The sequence below is a fragment of the Malurus melanocephalus genome, unplaced genomic scaffold, assembly GCF_030028575.1.
Source record: "Malurus melanocephalus ecotype Western Australia unplaced genomic scaffold, MMel_1.1 scaffold_203, whole genome shotgun sequence".
Classification (NCBI taxonomy): domain Eukaryota; kingdom Metazoa; phylum Chordata; class Aves; order Passeriformes; family Maluridae; genus Malurus; species Malurus melanocephalus.
Window position 1 is genome coordinate 153,493 of NW_026623435.1, and position 23,785 is coordinate 177,277.

Sequence of the window (23,785 nt, forward strand, 5' to 3'; positions counted from 1 at the left end):
GTTCTCTACCGGCGCGGTCCAGCGGACGGCCGAAGCAAGAAAACCACAACTCCCGGGATGCAGTGCGACTAGGTCTGGCTCTCTGCTCTCCCGAACGCGGAAATGAGGAGGCGGTTTGGAAGCGCTGACAGGACTGGGACGTGCTCTGGCGCGGCATGGCGGCGCTCAGCGCCTACCGCTGCATCGAGTGCAACGGGGAGGCGACGGAGCTGTACCGAGACTACCAGCGCGGGGTGCTCCGTATCTCCATCTGCGTGAGTCGAGGCGGCGGGCAGTGGATGAGGGAGGCGAGGCATTAACGTGGGAAGCTTTGACATCCGCCGATGGCAGCGGTAGCAGCGGCGCGCGGCACGTGGTGGTGGGCCCGGTGGCACGCGGGTGCCTGAGCCCCTTGGAGCGCCCCCTGCTGTCGATGTCGGGCCATGTCCGAGCGTTGTGGCTGCTTTCCCTGGATCCAGGTTTCTTACGAGGAAAGGCTGAGAGAGTTGGGCCTGTTCAGTCTCTCTCGAGAAGATAGGAGTGAGAGGGGGCCTCATCATTGTGTATAAATATCTAAAGGGTGGTTGTCAAGAGGATGGAGGCAGGTTCCTTTTGGTGGTGCCAAGCAGTAGGACAAGAGGCAATGAGCAGAAACTGATGCATAGGAAATTCCACCTAGATATGAGGAAAAACTTCTTCACTGCGTAGGTGACTGAGTACTAGAACAGATTGTCCAGAGATGTTGCGGAGTTTCCCTCACTGGAGATGTTCAAAAACTATACCGTATACAATCCTGTGCCATGTGCTTGAGCAGGCAGCTTGGACCAGACAACCCCATATGGTCTCTTCCAACCTGACACATACTGTGATTCTGTAGTTTTCCATCTGCCCTGCTTCCCAATTAATTTCCTCCAGTTCCTCGAGTGCTCCTGTGTGGTAGAGCTGTTCTGACTGGCCTGTGTCCTTCTGCACAGGGCACTGCAGTGGGTTTGCTGCTGTTGTGCTCGCCCTACCTCTTATTGAAGGGTGGATCTTTGGTTGAACACAGCTCCCGTGCTATTGGACATAAATGTCAGGGTCTGAGTGATGATTATTCAAAGGGCAATGGCAGGCTGAACATGAGCCAGCAGTACCCTGGCAGCGAGGAGGGACAACCCTGTCCTGGGGTGCATCAGGCACAGCATCGCCAGCTGGGCAAGGGAGGGGATTGTCCCGTTCTGTTCTGACCTGGGGCAGCCTCACCGCGAGTCTTGTGTGCAGTTTTGAGCAAAATAGTATAAGGAATATGTAAAGCTATTTGAGAGCATCTAAAGGAGGACTACAAAGATGATGAAGGACCTGGACAGGAAGCTGTATGAGGAGTGGCTGAGGTCACTTGGTCTGTTCAGCCTGGAGAAGAGCCTGAGGGGAGACCTCATTGAAGTTCACAGCTTCCTTGTTGCTTATTAATCTGGTGATGATGAGCAGATCTAAGGCAACCTGGGAGCCAGTAGATGGCACTCGTTCCCCTTAGCTTTTAACCATTTGAGAACCAAGTATGTTGGTCTTTTAGAGCTGTGACATGCCACGTGTAATCAAAGACCTATGTCCCAGTTACTGAATTAATTATAAATGACAAATTCATATAAAAAAAGAGTAAAGCACTGAGTAAAAGAAAGAAGAATCAATTCCACATTTCTAGCAATTTGGGATTCTGTCCACCTCTCTCCATACAGTCCCAGATCTGTAATATTTTTCACTTACTCCTAGCAGTATTTTTCCTCTGGCTGTGTTGTGGGTTGTCGTCGTTTAGTTTCAGATCTAGTTGTTCTTAAGTGGTGTGTGTCCTATCGTCTCAAAACTTTCCCTCAATTTCTGGCCACCTAGTAGGTGCTGAGAGAAAGAATGGTCCACATGAGGAACAGGAAATAAGCAACACTTGAGTAAGAAACACATTAGCTCATGGTGTATAAAGTGGAGATAAGAATGTTAAAAGCTGCCAAGATCAAAAGATTCTTTCAGTTGAACTGATGTGACCTCAGGTTTATCCACATATGGCAGGAAAGCCCTACTGTTGTCTCCAGCTACCAAGGCTTCATGGTTTCTAATAGAGCAGTTCTTGTTTTACTTTTTCCTTTTAATCTGCAAGGATAGTTTTGTCACTTTACCATCTCTCTGCAGGCATTCTATTCCATGCAGGCAAAGCTGCGCACTGGCAAGAGACCTGGAAAGTTGTTCATCATCATGCTTCTGACAACAAAAAATAGTCAAGTACCGAATGTCATTTGGTACCTTCCAGACTTTCATGAGTAGTGATATGAGTTTGTCAGTGTTATGAGTCTTCTTGATGATGAAACCTGAAAATGATAGCCCAAAAGTCCACTTAAAAATATATTAAGATCCCATTTACCAGTGTGAAATATATCAGTTATGTATAGAACTTAGAGCGTAGCCTTCTAAAAGCTTAAGAAAAGCTAAAGGTATTTAAGAAAAATTGAAGGTCTTAAGTTAGATTAGAAGGTGTGATCACTCAACCTGAGCACATTTTTCATCTGTCTTTGTGTGTCGGAGCATTGAGTACTGCTATTCCACTGTGCCACTAAGAGAGAAGTGAAAAATTCATAGAAAGATTGTATATTAATTCTTAAAGTGAGGCAAATGAATATAATCTAAATAATTTTTTTTTTGTTAAAAAACAATTGTGTTTTATTCCCATTTTCATGTAGTACCTGGAAATACTGACACTTTAAGGAAGAGAACCAACCAATAACCCAACATTTGTTCCATACAGTAAATAAAACAGAGGGCCTCAGAAAACTGGGAACAAGCAGATCTTGTCAAGATCATCACGGTTTTATACTGATCAACAGACTTTCCCCAATGCTATTTTAAAGTTATCCTTGATACATTAATAAATCTGCATCTAAAAAATCTTTGTCATTTTCAGGGCAACCCTATAGTTCAGCACTTTTTGGGAACATTATCTCAAGATTGAAGAAGTTCTCCCAACAGCAACTTCCATCTAGCCCTACATTTATTTTAGGATGTGCTTAACCTGATCTGGGTATACTTTTGAGGTGGAAGATTTAAATCTGAATGCCTAAGCGAAATACCATGATATTTTATTTTGTTATTAATTTGTTGAAAGAAGGATGATTTTTTTTCCAGAGGCAAATACCGGAAGCTTCCATTAAGGAACATGTGTTTCCAGCCCACATTATTAGAGTACAATTTCGGAAATTCAGGGTAATGTTGCTTTAGTTTAGTTCCCGCAGCATTTGTTATTGCTCTTTATATAATTAAAAGTTTCTTTGAACTCCATATTGTAATTTTAATGTGGGCAAGCATTAAAGACCTTACAAGTGTTACTAACCACTCGGGGGTTAAATTTGCAGTGGATGCTGAAAAAATTAAAGAAACTTCCTTCTAGAAAAACATAGAAGTCCACACAGTACCATGACACTTGGGTAGGGTCGTGTCTTTTCTTACTAACTCTGCTAGGTGGCTAACTGCCACAAATTCCTTAAGTTCTGTACCTTTTTTTAAAATTAGTTTTGTTCAATTAAGACTATTTTCAGTTGAAGCCTAGGCCATACATCTGGCATTGCACGTTCCTTCTTGCTCAAGTTTCACATTTAGTTGATGAATCTTTTTCTCATCCTGCATATGCTTTGCTGTGGAAGTACCATTACAAGAGACAGGTCGACCTCTTCAATATGCTTTTTTTTCAGTGTGATAACAGGGGAGGGTGTGGGGATGTATGGGCAGGTTAGGATTGCTTCCAATGGAGGTGATGTTTGGCAGCCACTTTGCAGCTCAAGGGTCTGGTTTTAGGCCTAATCTGTGAACAAACTGATGTTTTCCCTACTCCGAGTGAGAAGTGATGGTGAAAGTAAGCTGCCTAGGTGGCTCTTTTTAGAGAAGGTTTTTATTAATGAATTTGAAATCTTAAAATGTGATTGATCTGTAAATTACAGCAAATCTTCACTGAATATATTACAACCCACCATTAAGAACAGTAAGAAAAAAATACTGTTCAAATAACATTGCTAATACAGTAGTAATGCTGGGCTGGGGGTGGGAACACATCTGGCTAACCTAGAATAAATTCTGCAAAGTGCAATGAATACAGAAGGACATTAGAAAACTTCACTTATTCAGAAACAGAGGGAAAGCATGCAGACATTTTTAAAATTAGATTTTCAATTTCATATAGGTGGCTATGCTTAAAAATAAAATGTTAAAAATGTTCCAGACCATAACCAAGGGAAAGAAATTACTGATTGCAATATGTAGAGCTCAGTGAGGATCCCGCTTGTGTTTTATAAGAAAGCCAAATTGCCTGAGCAGTGCACACTTCGTTTAGCTTTTCTGCAATTAAAAAATAATTGAAAAGCTCTTTTATTGCAGGAAGGGAGAGAAATTAAATGCTTTGAATACAAAGCATTTATGTGGTGTGGTAAAGAATCTGTCAAGAGTACAAAGATCATCCTGGAAAATAAAATATGCTAATTTTTTATAACTATTTACAGATCAACTCACTACTGGAAAATGTATTATACAGAAAAAAATTACAAAACAATATTTTAATTTGTTTTCTGAAATGGAATGCATCTGAAACTGGGTTGTTTTGGTTTTCAGTCTACTATGACACTTGACTGCATCCCTAATAAAGAGTCCTTTCCTGAAAGCACCGCTAATGTGTTTTATTATTTAAGGGTGCAGTTGGGATTGAAGGCACTCTCACAAGAGTCTGAGTTAATTTGCCATATGAACCTATATAAATGGACCTATATTCATGTTAAAGTTATGTAAATGTTCTTACAATTAGCTGTATATGTAGTCCAGAAAAAAATATAGCTTAATTTTGCCAAACTCCAAACCCTGGAGTAAGGAATACTAAAATGAAACTGTTTCATTAATAATTCTAAGGCCTGGAGATTTGCAGAAGTATGCCTGATGTGGTTTTCATGGTATTTTTAGATCAGGATGAAGTTTTGTTCTTCAGTGTGTATTTTTATCTTCTGCCATGTCCTATGGCTTTCTCTTCAAGAATTCTTTTCCCTTCCACAAACCCCATCCCAAAATATTTTTTTTTCAAATAAGTAATGTTTTAATATTGGAGCAATTGCTCCAAAAAATTAATGTTCATATACTTTAGGAACTTTCTCTTCAGAGACAGAAGGTATTTTCTCAAATATCTGTACACTGTATTGTATTGGGCACACATTTGTGAACACTGCAGGTTGAGTATTTTTGATAAACAAAGAAGAGTTATGTCTTTTGGGTCGTGTTTTATAAAAGACTGATAATCATGCAGGCAGAATTAACATAAGTGTGCTTTTTTGGTCATATTAATACAACTGAGATGTTAAAATGTATGTTACCTTCCTTAAACATTTTGCATTGCTTTGATCGAAAGGGATCTGATATACTACACTATGAAGACGATTGTACTAGCTTTTGAAGATCTATTTTTCTTCTTTAATCTGCCTTTGCTAATTAGTTTTAATTTTTTTAAGATAACTAAGTAAACTTTCAAGTTACCAAAATGGAAGATTTATTTTTAAGCAACAGACAAGCATAGTCAAATTTTCCTAAATGTTTAATTAGCCAAACAGTTCCTAAAGTAATATCCATTTAAATTTGTTAGAATATTGATACACTTTTAACATCCTTTGTTTAGGGGAGAACAGTATCTGTTGGACTTTTGTGTGTCTGTATCAAACAGTTGTAATTTTCCCTAAATTTACCAAATCAGAAGATGTGTAAATAGAATTCATAATGAGAAACTTGACTTTTCTCTTCTGCAATGTAATCTGAAAGTATATTTTAATCAAAGTAGTGTCTGTTTTTTCAAGAAAAAATTCCAGTTACTTGTTTCTGATGTCAATTACATATTTAAGGCAGCAATTGAAAAATGGCTAAAAGCATAGAGAAATCCAGTTACTTCTTTTTATTGCTTTAGAACTGGTTGTGATAACTGAGGCAGTTCTTTAAGAAAGCCCAAAGAAGATGAAAAAGCTCAGGTTTCTTACAGATCTGCCTTCTTCACTCAAGCTGCCCATGCTATTGACTTAAGCTGTGCAGAACAGCAACTGGGAATGAGACGTGACCACCAGTATTGTAGTTCACTCTAAACTGCCTACTGACTAAAATCTTAAAAATAAGTGTGCAAGCAGTTCTCCACAGCTGAGCTGCTCATACCAGTCTTCTCTGAAAGTGTCAGTGATTATCAGTGCCCACAAAGTTACATCCCTTTAACTAGCTAAAGCTATCTAGTGAAACATGTATCTCCCTAAACTGCATCAATCGTTGCTTGCACTGATTTTACTGAAGTCAGGCTTTAGTCACAGGTTTCCCTTCCTAGGCATTTAAGGTTGATGTCAGATGTTTTAGTTGTATAGCTGGAAAAATTGACAAAAAAAGCCAGGTGAAGAGAAAAATTCTTCCTAAGAGGGCATATGAATTCTGTAGTATACTGATGGTGTGATAATCACCATCTAATTAGTCTGTAGCAGTGCACACACAGGTCTCTTGCAGCAAAGGTTATTTACGGGTCTCACAAATCCCTGGATGAACTCATTCTGGCTCGGTCACTGTCTGGATGAGCAGAGAGGACTCTTCCTTCTTGCAACAGAGATACAAATAAAGTATAATAAAGTATATTAGGAATATAAAATATATTAGAAATACGGTTCTCCTCTAGCTCTAGAAGACAGAAATACTAAATTTAATATTATTTTCACAGCTGCAGATTTGGTATTTGGCTGCCAGAAGCTCGGGGGCAGAAGACACTACCATTTGTGTATTCATTTGTAGCAGTTGCCTTATATATCTGCAATAAATTTCTGTATTGTTGTCTTTGCCTGGATGTTTGGTCTGATAAGTTTTCTTTATCTAAAATTCATGTCAGCTGTCAGTGAAAATTTTTCAATACCTCTTGACTGCAAATTTTTTGATCAGTGTTCGATTGGGGTCCTTCAACTGAAAATACCATTCTTTACTCTGAAAGAATTTTGGTCCTCATCAAGAAATGTTCTGTTGAATTTGAGAGTGTAATAAAACTAGGAGTATGCAGGATATCCTTCATCTAACCTTTATGACACCTGTTGTGTTGAATAATCTTACTGGACTTGTCCAGTACTTGTATGAATAAACCTATTAAAAAAAACTGCACTTGTCTGGTGCTATGTCAACCCAGAGATTTGACATATGCAATTTACCACCCATAAGACTATCTGTTCATGATTTCCCAGTAAGAAAGAAAGAAAGCAAGACACTGCCTCTAATTAAAGTAGCAATTTCTTTTTCACACTACTAAATCCTGTAACTGTGGTCTTATGTTAATTATGTCCTTTTTTCCATCTCACTAGCTTTAATTTTAGACCTATCAAACTCTTGGTTAATTGAGTGAGTTTTTAATTCATTACTTCTAACCTGTGTACTGTCATATACAGTGCTTTCCAGATGAGTAAGTTTTTCCTTGAGCTGGACCAAGAAACACTGATTAGAGGTTGCAGCATTCCCTAGACAATATTCAGTTTATGCATTTGGTTGGATGTTTTCCTTTACATTGGTGTTGGACTTTTGATTCATTTTGCTGGTGAAATTTGGCATTCTCAGATTCTACAAAAATAATTCTGTTAAATAGCAAGGCACTGTTAACTTTGGACAATGTCCTAGTTTTGGCTGATTTGATTTTATGCCTAGTAGCTGGTACAGTGCTGTGCTTTGGATTCGGGATGAGAATAATGTTGATAACACTCTCATGTTTTAGTTGTTGCTATTAGTGCTTATGCCAAGTCAACCACTTTTCAGTTTCCCGTGCCCTGCCAGTCAGCAGGTGCACCAGGAACTGGGAGGGAACACAGCCAGGACAGCTGACCCAAACTGGCCAGGACAGCTGACCCAAACTGGCCAAAGGGATATTCCATAGCCCATAGAGTGTCATGCCCAGTAAATAAACTGGGGGGACTTGGCCAGGAGGGGGCGATCACTACTCAGGCATGGGATGGGCATTGGTCAGCTGGCGATAAGAAATGGACCACTTGTTTCTCTTGGGCTTTATCCCTCTCTCTCTCTCTCTCACTATCTTCCATTTCATTACTATTATATTTTACTTTATTTCGGTTATTAAACCGTTCACAACCCATGGGTTTTACCTTTTTCTGGGTCTCGTCCTGATCCCAGTGCAGGGTTAATGAGCAGCAGTGTGGTACTTAGTTGGTCTTTGTATGACAGACACAGTGAATCTCTATAAAATTTCAAAACCTTTATGTTTGGTCCTGGGAGTTTGTCTGTAGGTGTGTGTTGTCTGATGCTGCATTTTTGACTGTTCCAGCATTTCAGAAAGTGGTGTGCCAACATACTTCTTCTGGCAGTGCACAGCCATGCACTCATTAACATGGAAATAGAGATAATTTCTATGACTGTCGTGTTCTCAGCATGGCAGCTAATGTGAAGGTCCAGTGGAGCAAGATTAGGTGAGGACAGGTTAGAGGAAACAAGTAGCCAGACTGGAGGATTAGCAGCAGGAGAAAGCTGACCTGCAGGCGAGCACCCTTCTGCAAGTGCACTTGTTTGAGCTGAAGTGATTGCTGGTGCTCTTCTGCTGCTCCTCAGCTCTCTGTTAGAAGTTATTTCTCCTTCAGGTCTGCTACATGAGCCTTTTGTAAAATGGGTATTTAACCCTCCTGTTATTTATATATATATAACAGTCTTTTATTAGCCCTAACTCAAATCAAGGAGTGATGAGCCATGCAGGTAAGTCAGTAAAGCTGGAGAGGATTGATGACAAGCAGGTCCCAGTGGTTTGGGTGAAATAACCTCTCTAGCAGACACAGCAGGAACCAGCAGATGTATTAGAGAAGTGATGGTCTAGTGTCCTGCCACTGTTCAATGACAACTGACTCTTTGGCTGTAGATCTGTGTGAAAGCTACATTATCAGTATTCTGTTACAGTGAATATACTGGTATTTGTTCAATGGTGTTGAAACATCCAGACAAGTTAACAGTATGGAAGAACAATGCAACAGCAACAGCAAAAACAACTTACTGTGGTCTTGAAAGGAAGAAAAAGGTAGAATAGGATGATAAAGCATCTCTGAAAAGAAGGAAGTGATAGAAAAAATTAATTTTCTTTCAAAAAAAGAAAATCCAAAATACCCAAAATAATCCAAATAAAATACCCAGTAGATGATGCATAGTCAGTTAACCTTTAGTACAATATTGGTCCATTTCTTGAATCTTGGAAGGATAGTTTGGTTTTTTGCATCTGTGGAGCACGAAATGATAACTAAATCCATTCTTGTGTAGTTCATTATTGATATTAATCTGAAGCCCATAAAAATTGATAACATATCTCTGTTTTATAAGGGAACCTGTGTGTCAACTGTAGTATCAAGGGAGAGCAAACAATTTTTCAATGGTATTGACAATAAAGATGACATTAGGGAAAGACCAGTAATAATTGAATTGCTAGTTTGTCTTTATCCAGTTGTACTAAGATTAGGGGAAAAATTCATAAACTCTTCCTTTCTGTTTTTTTTTCCCTAATTTTTCTTATTTTGTGACTTTCAGAAATCCTGCCAGAAACCTGTGGATAAATACATTGAATATGATCCTGTTATCATCTTGATTAATGCTATTTTATGTAAAGCACAAGCATACAGGCACATTCTTTTCAATACAAAGATAAATGTAAGTTGATATGACCGTACTTTGTGACTTCTTTTGTTAAAAATACATTTAGATTTGGTAAGTTGACTGTAATAGCTGTAAAATTTTAGAGACTGTTTTTCTCCAGCCCTTCCACAGATTTCAGCAAGCTCAACCAGTTAGATCATGAATAGAACACATGGAATCTCAAACTTCCAGTGGGACTAAGACAGTTTCTGTCTTCACAGAAGTGATGCCACAATACCAGCAAATACACAGTCTTCTTACATGTTAAAGAGAAAGAATTGCATAGAACTGTTCATGCAGTTTTCTACACCCTCTAATCTGCCTATCATATTAATTGATACTAAAAGAATGATGTGCTAAATTGCACTGTAACAGAAAGATCTAATTGAAAATTAATTTCAAAAATTAAATTTCAGTTGGAAACAATTCTTTTTGAAAAGAGCATTAGGAGCATAACATACCAAATTAATAACACTATGCCAATTAAACCTGCTGTACTAATTTCTGATGAGTTTCTTCTTGTGTAATTACCCATGCCCTTAAAGCTAGAGCAAAAGATGGTGGCTTTCACTTGAAGTTGTGATGCAGAATTACGTAGTTGGTCTGACTAGGCTAGGCTGAAGTATAGAGGCATCTCTTTTTAGCATTGTGTATTTTTATTACAAGGACTGATTTCCCAAGAGAGGGAAGCTAATCTAGGGTAAACTCTGTGAGCATAAGTGTAGGCTGTGTTCATGTTGATATCTTTTAGCCTGTCCAGTTGAAGCATATATTGTATATAAATATATTTGTATACAAATACATTTGCCTCATCTTTCAAGTCTAACTAAATATTTTTTATTAATTCGATGCTTCTGGAGACTGGTAATCATCTTTTCTGTGATGGGCTATGCTGAAGGGCTATGCTGTCTATGAAAACTACATCTATTCAAATAAATCAAGTTGAAATTTAAATTGGTGATGCCTGTGCTTGTGTGTACAGTTTGCACAACTTGCCTCTAATGGAAAAAGTAGAATCCATGCACAGAAATTGTAAATCTGTATACAGTCACAAATCACCTCACATGCACTGGCTTATAGACTGTTTAATGTGGAAGAATGCTGACTGCTTTCACAATATAATTTTTGCAGTCACTTCAGAGGACATTTTAAAGTTGGGTTTTTTTTATATTGCTCCCTTTATTTTTGGTACCTCACTTATATAAACTAAGAAATACATGGTATAACTACACTACCAGTTTCTTCTAATGGAGATTGCCCCAGGGAAAAAGAGAAACAAGAGTACTTAAACCAATTTGCTGAATGGAGTAGTTGCCCTTAAACTGAAATTTTAGATAGTATAATTCTACTAGCTTTGGCACAATTTTGATTTTTCATTTCTAGCTGAACAGACTTCCAAATTTTAAAATAGTGCAGATCAGGCTTTAGAAACCACAGTTATATACCTTCTTATGTACAGAACTGCTCATGCAGTTTTGTACATGTTGTACTTTGACTATCATGTTAACTGATGTTAAAAGGATGATGTGCTAAACTAGTGGCTCAACAGAAGTAATTTTGCCTATATTCTAAACAAAAATAATACACCTATAGATTTTTTTGTGTGTAGAGCTGTTGAAATGGATTTAAAATACTGATTCCATACTAATGCTTTAATATATGCTGATTTAATATTAATCTTTTTATTATCCTTTCATGTCCCAGATTCATGGGAAGCTTTGTGTATTTTGTTTGCTCTGTGAAGCTTATATCAGGTGGTTGGAACTACAGGATTCAAGCCAAAATACAGATCCCGATGACTTAATCAGATATGCCAAAGAATGGGATTTTTATAGAATGTTTGGCATAGCTTCTTTAGGTAAGATTGATGATACATATTATCCACTTTTTAAGCATTGAAGAACTTCACCAGCCTTTCAAGCACTGCAAAAATTGATACAGAATGGATGTGATGTCCAACCCAGTGGAGTTACACAATTACACACATACTGTCTAATTTGCCTGCATTTAATGCAAATACCTATTTTGATCCTCATTACAGTCCAGACTGATGTGTTCAGCATTAGATATGAAGAGACTGAAAAGTGGCAATATTCAGAAATCTTCGCCTGAATCTGTTGACAAAGTTTGAAGATCAATGTAGAGTTCAGCCTTACTCCATGACTTCAAGGTTTATTATTTATTAAGGTGATACAACCTTCCTAAAGTAAAACAATTGGGAAAAGCTGTATCTGTTTTGGGTTGCTTTTTTAAACAAAAATGCCAAAGTACAGACCAGTGTCATCACCAGTAAAGAGTAAACACTTCTGTGCTCTAAGACTACACTTGAAGGCATGGGAGGGGTTTTGTTCTGTGTTGGTTAAAACATTTTTCTCATACTTTTTCAGATAATAGTGTTTAAATCAAAGTTGCGCACTAAAATTAGTATTTTTCTTAGACACTCAGAGCTTAATTTAAATAATTTATTGTCTAATGTTGCTCTTAAGTAGGTTTTTACAATGTCAGTAAAAATATTGAGCTCATTTTTCAGTAGTGACTCATCTATTACAGTTATTGTGGGAGTTTCTTTTATGTCTGCRTTAATGCCAGCATATTACAGGAATGGTAACTTCTTTCTTCAAAAAGGAGTCTAGTAGTTCAATGTCTTTTTCCCCCTTAGTGTTCTTTGTCATGCTGGATGAGAAGGGTGTATTGCTGGTGACCTTTTGCAAAGAAGACAAGTATTGATTCGTTTTACAGGCTAACAGTCAGTTAAAAAAAATTCTCCTTTTGCTAAAATGTAAAAGTGAAGGGGTTCTTTTGCTTAGCTTCCTGTGCTATATGGAGTCAGAAATCACAATATAATCCTACAGATAGAATTCTGTGATAGAATTATTCTGAATGTTATGACACTGAATTGATTTCAGTAATATTTGGTTATTAAAATGAACAGGGAGATTGAGAATGTATTTGCACATGGCTTTTAGAAAGTGGCTCCATTACATTTGGGACATGTCATATTACTGAAATTCAGAACTGGACTCGATTTTTGGCACTGCATTCTCTCTTTCCAACTCCTCTTATTTTGTTTTAGAACAAACTTCGTTTTTCATTGGCATTTTTATTACCTTGTGGTGGATGACACCTGAGATGCTGCAAAAAAAGTCTGACTTCATTTTACTTCTCAAAGCACTGCTGTTGTCCACCTATGGAAATCTTCTGCTAATTCCAGCTGTTATTTGGGAACATGACTACACACCTTTGTGCCTTGCATTTATAAAAATGTTTGTCTTGATATCCAACTCTCAGGCAATTAGAGGTATATTTTTGCTTTTTTTTATTACTGCATTATGTGTGTAGACTATGTGTGAGAATCTGCTGATGCTACAGAAGTCATTATCTTTTTAATCTGTATATTTCAGATACTGACTGAAATAGCTCTAGCTTAAAACAGTTATTTAAACTTTAATAGAAAGTGATTGAAACAATTAAGAAAAAAAAATTAAAAAGCACCTCTTATCTCATCATCATCTCTTTGTATATACTGTATTACATCCACCAGATCCATCTGTTACAATTTGAGATAACTCATCATGGATCCTTGAAACATAAAATGGAATTATTTTGAGTTTCTGAAAAATAAGAATTCCATGTTAATTTTATTTATGACTTTGGAATACAGACTTTTAACAGATTTGTGTTGATTCCTTATACATACAAATTAATAGGAATTCTCACATGATTTACATGTTTCTATGATCTTCTTAAATGGTATGGGATAAATTTGTTTTGTTTTCTTTTGCAGTTACATTGAACCTGAACCGAATACTTCCTTGGTTTGCCATCTTCTCTGGATTAATTCTGGAAAATGGTGTGGTCTTCTTGTTCCAGAAAATGGGATGGGATGTTTGAAATATCAGCCCAGAGATGAAGAAATACTAAGAACACTGTGATAATTTTCTAAGATTGATCTCTGCCAGCAGGCTCCAAAACCACTCTTTTCATAGGGATAAAGAAGGTGACAGATAAAAAAAACTTCAGAAGTTTGGCTCTTCACTGTGCTGAACCATAAAACTTCAACCTTAGGTTGTTTATTTTCCCATTAAAAATATGAATGTGTCACTATCCTAACAGTTTTATAAATCTGGCTGCTTAGCTGTGGCTGTAAGAAGAAAGGTACACTAAAAAAAAAAAAAACAGCACTGCTACCAATCACTGCATTTTGGCAGAAAAAGGAGGATGAATTGTTCCCTTAAGAGGAAGGGATTCAATGGAAAAATGTAAAACCCAAATTTTTATTTCCACAAAACCTGATTTTCAAAGAGAAAAGTGAACATGTGCAAATAGTTTATTAGAGAAAAGGCAAGTATTCCAGAGTAAAACTACAGTGGGAAAACCAAGATGCATTCTCTGGAATGTTTATGTAATAATCCAAAATAATAAAATAGCTAGTTCTAGAGTAATCTCTAGGAATGATAGGTTTAAACTGGCTTGAAATTTTATGTGAGCTCATAAATACTTGAAATTTTATGTGATTTTATAAATGCTGCTGCTTTGTTCTGAAAGCTGACAAGAGAGTGAAAGGACTCTGTTCCCCGACATGTGTGGTTGTTTAGGATGCTGTTTCTTCTGCATTTAATGTTAAGTCACATACCCCACATCCAGTTCTCATCTGGCTGCACAATTTAGTGGAAGCAAAACCTGAAATATGAGGCCATTCAGCAACAGACTAGTACTTTAAAAAACAAACGAAGAAGCAAACAAAAATGTTGATGCCTAAATTAGTGAAGAAACGTGGAAGTTCTGCACCTTTTTCCTCAACAGGTAAAGAGAGAGCTAAAGGACCCACAAAGGAGCTGACAGAATCAGTTTCTACAAGACAGTAATGACACAAACCTACTTGTTTTGTGTAGACCAGTTTCCATTTGTTCCATCCAATGTTTAACTCTCCTACTTCAGTTCTGGAAGGCTGTACTACCCACAGGGATTACTTCCATTCTTTGTTTTCCTCGGATGCTGTCTCATGTCTGTACTTTCCAGAAGGAATCAAAAAATGTTCTGCAACATCTTCAAGTTAATTCCCTACAGTTTTAGAGTAAGTTCTAGTTTATGACCACAGAAGACATGAAACATTTGTCTGATGCAACTGCCCATGCTATGCAAGTTGATCAGAAAAGTAAATGGTTGCTGAAGCTCTATTATTAGATCCAAGGCTGACAGCACTTTTGTCATATGTGTTACAGTTTGCAATTTTCTGAGCATGTCAGAGAAAGCAAAAAACCCCAAACTGCAACATTTTTAAGTATGCAAGACTCTTGATTTGATTGGTAATAAATTAATTTCCCCAAGTTGAGTCTGTTTTGTCCATGACAGTAACTGGTGAGTGAATTCTCCACATCGTGACCAATGAGCCTTTCCTTACATTTTCTCTCCAGTGCTAAGCTGGGGAGTGTCGGAGGCGCTTTGTTGGGCATCTGATGTCCAGACAGGGTCAACCCTCCCCCACAGCTCTGAATGTCTCTTCAGAGAAATGTGTATGAGTGCCAGTTTTGGTTTTTTAATGTAACAACAGTGCTTTGGTTTATTCTAATAACATTAGATTTTTTTTTTTATATTCATCATATGTGTCAGTTATATATACCCCCCACAAAAGGGGGTTTTTGGTTTTTTTCAGATATTTGGTCTGGCACTGGTTTCAGTATAAAGGCTGAGTGGAGCCCATTTAAGTGTAACTAATGAAAGTTATTATATATAAACATGATCTCATCAGCAGCAAAACTGTAAATACAATGTATATAAATTTTGTTGGGACAGTTTTCTTAAAGTTTATTTTGAATTTTTAAAAAATTATTTCAGGTATTTTCTGAGTTTTTTTCAGAAGACCTAGAGTTGGCATGATTGCATTGTGAAAGAAGCGCTGTTTACCTGTTGTGTCACGTACACTGATAACCTATCAGTTATGCACTCTGTAATGCTGCCAGGAGACACCACTGCCCTTACACAACTTTGAAGCAAAAGAAGACAATTAAGAGCTACAGAGCTGTGGGACAAAAGCAGGTGTGCTACAGGTTCTCAGTCTTCAGAAGCATTATAATAATGTAGGGCATTCATTTTTTGGTGTTAGAGCTACTCACCAGAACTAACATGAAAAACACACCAGTATTTCATAAATCTAGGGGAAGCTTAAGGACACCTCTCCTGGGCAGGGAGGCAGGCGTGCGTGCATTTTTTTATGCTTTTGAAAAAGCATTACATATGGTGCTTTAGAGAGAACCAAGACTATTTTAACCTTCTGCCTGTTTAAAAGCATCAACTCTCTTGATTTTACTCCTTTTTGTATTTTGAACTCACCTTTTTTCCATAAACTTTTTGTAATGAAACCGGTATCTGTGCTGGAAGATGGATGATAAATAGTCTGCCCTTTCTGTATATTATCAGTTGTTTCCTTAAGTTACAGGACAAGATTTACATGAATTAAAAATACAGCAGTCAGCAAATGAACCTATAAGAAACTCTTGAGTTTTCATTGGAATCAAAAGGGGTATCGTGGCTTGTGGAAAATTCATGGGCCTATAGAGCAGATTCCAGAATTCTGTTGCATGAAATGAACCAGGGAAGAACCACGGGTGTTACTGAGACTTGGATTGAGCAATGGTTTAGTGATTACGTAGTGGGAGCTGAGAACTTCAGCTGGGTCCATAGGTCATGTAACATTTAGAAATTAGTGTATGCAAAACTGGAGAATTACAGTAAAAGCTAAGGAGGATTAAAAGAGAAGGTAGGAGTCTGGCAGACTTAATTAAGATGACCAAGGCAATACCATCTCAAGAAAAATATGAAAGAAAATATGCAGTATAGGTGTTGCTGTATCACTAAGCAAATACAACATTTTACTCACAAGTTCACAAATTATTAACATGAAGGAAGAGTAGTATTTATTGTAGACATTTCTGTATTAGTCTAAGTGACAATAGGACATAGCAAAGGATGTCTTCCAAGCAGTAAAGTCAATGGGTTTCCCTAGAAAAGATCCAAGTAATCTCCTTACTTCAATGGTTTGCACTCCAACCTTGAAAATACACTTTTATAAAGCAGAGCTACCAATTGTACGGGGATAGAATTAGTCACTGAATAGAAAGAGCTGTGCAACAGCAGAACTCCCTTCATTCTGCATTAGTGTGTGCTGCATTAGGCTTTGCTGTTGCAGGCAAGAGCTCCTACCCATGTGACCATACAGACAAGGGAGCCCTTTCTTCCACACAAGTCCTATCTCAGAGGCATATAAGCTGCCATTTGTTACCCCAGTCTTCACTGAACTGAAAGTAAACTAGCACATCTGCACTGGAAAACTGTTCCCTGATTTTTCATAAAACAAACAGGCCCTTGTTCCTCAGGGGCTTGCCTGCTTTTGCATTCCATGAGCCCTCCCCAAAAGGGTGGTGTTAAGCACTGCAGTGCCATCTGGAGTTGATAAGGAAACCACTATTGATTTCAATACTGGAAGGTACATTCAGGCACTCTTACATACGTGCTGTAAAATCACAAATTCAAGTTGTTAAAAATGAACATCCATCTTCAGTTTGGAGAGATGTGAGAATGAAAGTAGTGATGCAAAACAGATAACAAAACATTCGTTTTGGTGACAGTATCAAGGCCAATTCATGGTCAAACCATGAAAGCTATAAAATACAAATTATTTCAGGACAATATCTCTTCAAGACCTGAATAGTCCCACAAGCTGGGATTATTCTGAGTCTTGTTGAGCTCTGCAAAAATTCACGTGGCATTTCCTTCACTACAAAAACTCAATAGGATTTTTCTTGCTGAATTAATCTGAAATGCAGATTTCTGCAATTAAAGTTTGCAGAAAACTTATATAACAAGATTCCCATTTTCTCTCCTGCCTCTTAGAAAGCTGTTCTGACCTTAGTCTTTCCAGTAATGCTTACTGTATTATTGAGGTGGCAAGAAAGAAGATAGTAAATAAAGGAGTGTCATAAAATCTTTTTCCTAAACATGATCTGCTGTCCTAAACTTGTAAAGCTTTTTTTGAGCTATGCATAGACAAATGACAGATTTGCAAAGCAACTAGGAAATATTGCTAATAATGTTTTACTTGCTATTCATTAATATAATAGACACTGTTTGGGTTTGCTCAGGTTTTTTTTTTTTTTCCCCTGGGTAAAAATGTGGTTTAAATTCCTTTACGTAGAAGCATAAGGGTGTGAACTTAGAGTTCTTACATGTGCTGGCTGCTGCTGAAATAAATCCAGATGACTCCCTTGATTTCTTAGAATCTCTAACTGAGGACAGTTTTAGGGAAAAGAACTTGTCCATAAGCTGCACAGAAGTGCATGCCATGGTTCTCTGAGCACAGGACAGGGGACCTGAATTAAGACCTGAATCCTAATCCTGGCCATAAGACTGACCAGTGCTGTGACCTTGAACAAGTTGTACGTGGCTCCATAAAATGATTGTATCTCCACCATCACAGGATTTGGGGGAGGATTAATTTGTTCATGTCTGCTTAGAAAGATGAAAAGCATTAAGTCCTTTCAGCTGCAGGTTTTACGGAGTCAGTCAACACTGTGAATGTCAGATATGAAATAGACATGCCAGGAGCCAGACAATGTGAATATTAAAGGTGACATGTTTAAAGTCTTTTATACCAAGGGAAGCTTTAATTCTGACCCTTGCTGGCATGCAGTTCTCTAACGTTCACATCTGAGGACTTTTAGAGGTATACACAGCAAATCTCTAATCCCTCATGATGAAATTGAAGTTATTGCAGCTGTTGTGTGCCAAAACAAATCTGAAATTAGTTAAAAATTTTGGAGCAAAGGGAACTAGCACATTAGCTGATCTTACTTTCAGCTATCTAAAAGAAAATGTACTTTATTTGACAGTTTGAAGCTTTGAGTAGGAAGCACTGGTACATTTTGCAGAAAAATATTTCTTAAAAAAATATTACAAACCATTGGTATCTTTTCAGTAAATAAATTCAGTAACACGGCACAAATTTAAACAAGAAAACAAAACCTCAGCAACTTCTACTTAGAAGCACTTCTACTCACCTTGCACTCCTTTCTCAGAACTGCTAATTCACTCTGTAAGTATCTGTGGGTGTTACCTTTATAGTGATTTCCTGCCAGGCAAGCTGCAGCCCATTGAATTCTGCCATACATGCATCACTCCTTAACTTTGATCCTTTCTTTGGTCTCTCACTTCACTTGCAGAATAGAGCTTTGGTTCTAACCTTCAAAGCCACATACGTATCATGTCTTGGCTATAGCAGAGATAGTATCTCTTTCTCTCAGTAGGACTACTGCATTCTTTTGATCACTGAATATCAAATGCCAACAGAAGTGTAATAACTAGGAAGAAAACATTTTCCATTGAGAACATCGACTGAATAATAAAGTGYCTCATAGCAGCACTAGAAAAAATGGCTTGGATTTTTCAGGATAGGGACCAAAAATGAATGTATCACATTGAGCATGTCCCTTATAAACTCTTCCAAAGCAGGAATCTGTTTCCTACTTTCCCACTAAGGACATTTCTCCTACATAGTAGTGTGAAAATGGCAAATGGGTTGCACAGCAAGGAAAGCACAATTCATCTCTTACTCATTTTGTCCTGGGAGAGAGCAAAGTGAAAATAAAACTCTGGTGATTAATGAAGAATTTTTTCAGAGATGGTGGACAGATTATTTGAACCCTTTTCTTTACTGAAGCAAATTAACTTTGTTGTGGATGAACATAATGACAGGTATTCATTTCCTTACACAACCACATGACAAGACTTAGTCTGTACTAAAACTCTCATCTTTTCAAATGTATTTTGCACTTCTTTTAGTGGATTTTTCTGTAAAATAGTCTCCTGCTCGACTGAATTGTGCAATTTATGTAAATGATGCGTGTGTGTAGATGGAAGGAGAAGGCAGGTCAATCTTGTTCTTACAGGCTGTGCATTTTCTGCCTTATCTATATGAAATGGTACAGCTTCTGTCTATTTAAAGGTCTTATTGAAAGAAAAGGCCACCAGTGAGAAAGGCACCTTCACCCCACAACAGTTTGATTATTGTTCAATAGCACAGATTGTATCAGTTTCAAAAAAAAAAAAAAAAGTTATGTCCCTGATAAACATCATCAGAAGCATGTAGAGATCAGGTTTCCCTTCTCTCATTGTTACTCAGCTACTTTTGTTTAACAAAATGCCAGCATAGCGATTTTAATCTAATTCAGCTGCATGAGCACTTTGAAAGTTCAGAGAGGTGTTTTTAATCCTCTCCAACACATCCCTATAGAGGACAGCAAAAGAGGAAGCCCTCGTGCGCAGATCCTTCCACACTATAATGGCAGGGCAGAAGGTGCCATCTGTCATTTCATGCCATTATATTGGAAAGTGCTGTCTCTAAACTCCTTGCAGCAGCTGCTCCTGAAGGCTCAGCTCTTTCTCCTAGGCCGGCAGCTGCCTCTGCCACCCCCTTGGGAACAGTTTTGTTTTCACAGAATCAGAAGTGATTCTAGCCCACACTTCAGTGGGCTAGAAGTGATCTCAGAGGTCATCTGGTCCATCCACCAGCTGCTGGGATGGGTAGGCACTCCTGACAGATGCTCTCACTGGCAGGCAGAGATTCTGGCTCTGAGAGACCAAACCTAAACAGTCTATCCTAAATTAAGAGACCTGTCAGCTCCTACTGCATGTAGTGGCAGTTTGATGCCTAGTTGTTTTTCAACTACGACCATTTATTCAAGCAATATGATTTTGCAAAAACATACAAGATTTTACTTGAGAAATCCATTGTGTAGATGGGGATTTACTCTTATTGAAAGTTTTTGTCCTCCACTTTTATTTTCCAGGTTGCATGCTTCCAATTCCCTGCTACCCCCCACTTAGCCTTACTAAGGCAGCAACACAAAAATCCATCAGACAAATTCCTTGGCTGCCAGACCACAAAGCATTTAAGATTTCATTTTAAACTAACAAAGCATCCTGCACCTCTTCAGATCTACTACAGACTTTCTGTAAGGACATATGTGCTGGCTAACACATCATTAAGCTGAAACAAAAATACAATCAGTGCCTACAAATGAAAGTATTAAATTCAGAGAATGAGAGGATGGGCATGGTGAATTGAGATCTCTGTTCCTGGAGAATAAATGCATCCATTCAAACTCCCTTCTAATTTTCAAAAGAAATTGTAGCATAAATTTTCATTGTGGGCACACTTTTTAGCATTTTTTTATACAAAAAAATGTCTGTGATAATAACAAGATATGCTTGACTTCTCTAACACTGATTGATGTATTTTGCCTGTACACACCTGCATTTGAAAGCACAGAAAAGAGTATTCTCTATGGAAGAAGGGACATTGAATGTTTAGARCAGTCCTGCATTTGCAATGACTGGCTAGTGATAAGTGAAAAAAAAGTCCTATTGTGTAACCACACAAAGCACTGGAGACAAGACAAACCTATTTACATATGAGAACTTCGACTTCAAGCAAATCCTGTAAAAAATGATGTGAGACAGAATAAAAGAAATGCATAAAACAGAATTCCTTCTTCCCCACAGAGATTACTGCAAATTTCTATTTCTCTCATTCATCCTTACAGTTTATTCCTGTAGGCAAGCAACTGTGCAATGATGGTCTCCAAAATACATTAGAACTATTCATAAATATCTTTCCTCTTCTAAAAATGCACACAAATAGAGGTATAAATAATACATTGATTAGGTGCTATATATTCCATTCTCTCTACAGATTATATGTATGATGCAAGGTATTTCAGGAAATGCTCCTTCAATTTGAGCATCATGACTAAATATCAGTGAGAAAGATCATGGGTATTTCAGAGACACAAGTCAAGATTGTGTATGATTTGTACAATACTAACAGAAAAAAAAAGGAACAGCAAGACCCTTGGAGAGGATATAGACGTGCTGTGTTCATACAGGACAAAAACCAAATGGTGACAGAGCTTTGATATTCAAATGCAATGAGAAATTAATATTCTGATTTGATATACTACTTTTTTTTCAGATGCTTCTGATAAAATGTCTTTTCCCTATACCAAAGTTTTAATATTTCAGTTGTTTACCTTTAGTGGTAGCATATAAAAGTAATTTTGTTCCACAATACGAACAGCCTTTGATGTTGTTTAGGAGTAATGGAACAAGTTAAAATGTGGTCCCGCTTCAGCTTGTACTTTACTGTTCAAAACTTCACTTGTTAGCTCACACCTACATGCAATGTTTAAATTTTCCATTATCCATGAGGGCTTTCACTGCAAATAATTAGTGTTAATAATTTGTTAAAATCAAGATTCAGATAACCAAACTGTAAGGGTTTGGTTTCAGATAACCATACTGTAAAGGGTTCAGAGAAAAAATCAACAAAATGTACTGTCTCTGTCATCCAGGTGCTTTTATAACTGAAGTAACGACCTTATTACACTGCCAGCCTGGGAAGGATTTAAAAGGTTCTGCTATTTGACCAGTCAGAAGAGTTTAAGCAAGAGCTGGTAGGGCTGAGACAGGCAACTTTATTCTTTGTGACAGCACCTGGTATCCTGAGCCAAAAGGAGCTCACCAACTCTTACTCATGTGTCTAGCCAGATAATCACAGGGACGTTTCTGACCTGTGAAAGAAATGCTTGTGATTTCTGAAAGTGAGTAGTTAGCACTGCGAGGAGAATTGAACTGCTAATATGAATTTAAGGCAGTGGTTTGACATAGGAGTGAACACTATGTACCAACAATTCCAAACACTCTGCTTTGGATGCTGAATTCTAATAACCCATCATTTGCATGGGATTTCTCTTCTCATATTAAACTGAGGAATTCTGAAAGATTGCATTCTCTTGAAGACAATATCTTAATAATGTCTTAGCACTTACTCATTTAAAATCTGTGGCAAAAGTTCAGAGAAGAGCCAAAACAGTCTTAAGTCTGTGTGTTTCAATAGCAAATGGCTTTGTCTTTTTAAATTGCATACCAACCTTATCTGAAAAAATGTAAATTCTACTGCTAAAAGCACATTCCTCTGAAATCAAATGTGGCCTTCATTATTTAGGGCTGGTTGTTTCCACATTCATTTAATTAAGTTCTGTGAATAGAATCAATGAAAGAGAGGTGGCCAAAAAACTAAGGGAAAGAGACTTTTGCAGTGAATATTCATCCTCTCCAAAGTTCTTCTGTCATTTAAAACTAAATAGCCAAACTCACTACTGAGTGAGTCATCTGAGTGAGGACCCCTGGCTAATCCTTTTCATTCCTTACAATGTGCAATTACCCCACAAGCTGCAGGTGCCAGTCCAGCACACATCCACCCTCACCTAGGCTTTCATCCCTGGAGCACATCTGGGTTCTGTGGGGCCACCTCTGCTCTTCCAGACCACCTCAGCTCAGGAGTTTGTCCCTGTGCACAGATCCTTGAGCCATGGCAGAGCCTAGCCTTCACAGCGGACCTTGGATGTTTGTAAAGCTACCTGCAGAGCTGGAGATGCCAGGATCTTAGACTAGGCAGTTAAGAGGCTTTACCACATAGGGAGCTTGGAAACTCACAGAAAATATTAAAATCAATAGAAGATGACTTTGCAAATAAGAGAAATCTTTTAATTACTTTGCTAATAAAACAAGTGATTTCCTTACATCATGCAGCATTGTAGAGTTAAATGTAGTAACCTCAAATAAACCAAAGATACTGGATGGAAAAATGTACTTCTGAGGAGTTGTTTTCTGAGAAAATGCATGTAGTGTATGAAAAGGAATATTAACCTCAAACTGCTGTAGTAATGTATCCTCTCCAGGCAGGCATCACAAAAACAGTAAATTCCTTGCCTGAATGACACAGAGCTGTACACTGGAGAAAAGACTTGTTGTTAAGGTTCCTTTTGCCATGTGTTGGGAATTATCTATTTTAAACATCGCGGTGTGAAGAGGCTCGTAGCAAGCTAGGGCTGCCTGCTTTGGAGCTATCAGCCAGCTGCAGACAGGGTGGTGTTAAAACAGGCAGATGAGCAAAACTCCTGCCTCCCTTTTTAGGTTCGGACCCCCCTGGCTGATGTAAGACCCCCAGACAGTTGCGAAATACTCCCCTTATCAGAATTTGTGTTTAAAGTGACCAATGAGAAGTRACTACTTGGAATATTCATGA

The 23,785-nt window shown here is 37.8% G+C and overlaps 1 protein-coding gene across 1 annotated transcript; it reads left to right on the forward strand.

The window, feature by feature from the left end:
* The first annotated feature begins 74 nt into the window (after positions 1 to 74).
* On the forward strand, positions 75 to 19,085 carry ARV1 (ARV1 homolog, fatty acid homeostasis modulator). Its single transcript, XM_057373630.1, has 5 exons — positions 75 to 254; positions 9,541 to 9,660; positions 11,350 to 11,503; positions 12,719 to 12,943; positions 13,430 to 19,085. Exons 1-5 carry the CDS (start codon positions 156 to 158, stop codon positions 13,534 to 13,536), a joined length of 705 nt encoding a protein of 234 aa, XP_057229613.1. The 5' UTR covers positions 75 to 155; the 3' UTR covers positions 13,537 to 19,085.
* The last annotated feature ends 4,700 nt before the right edge of the window (positions 19,086 to 23,785 follow it).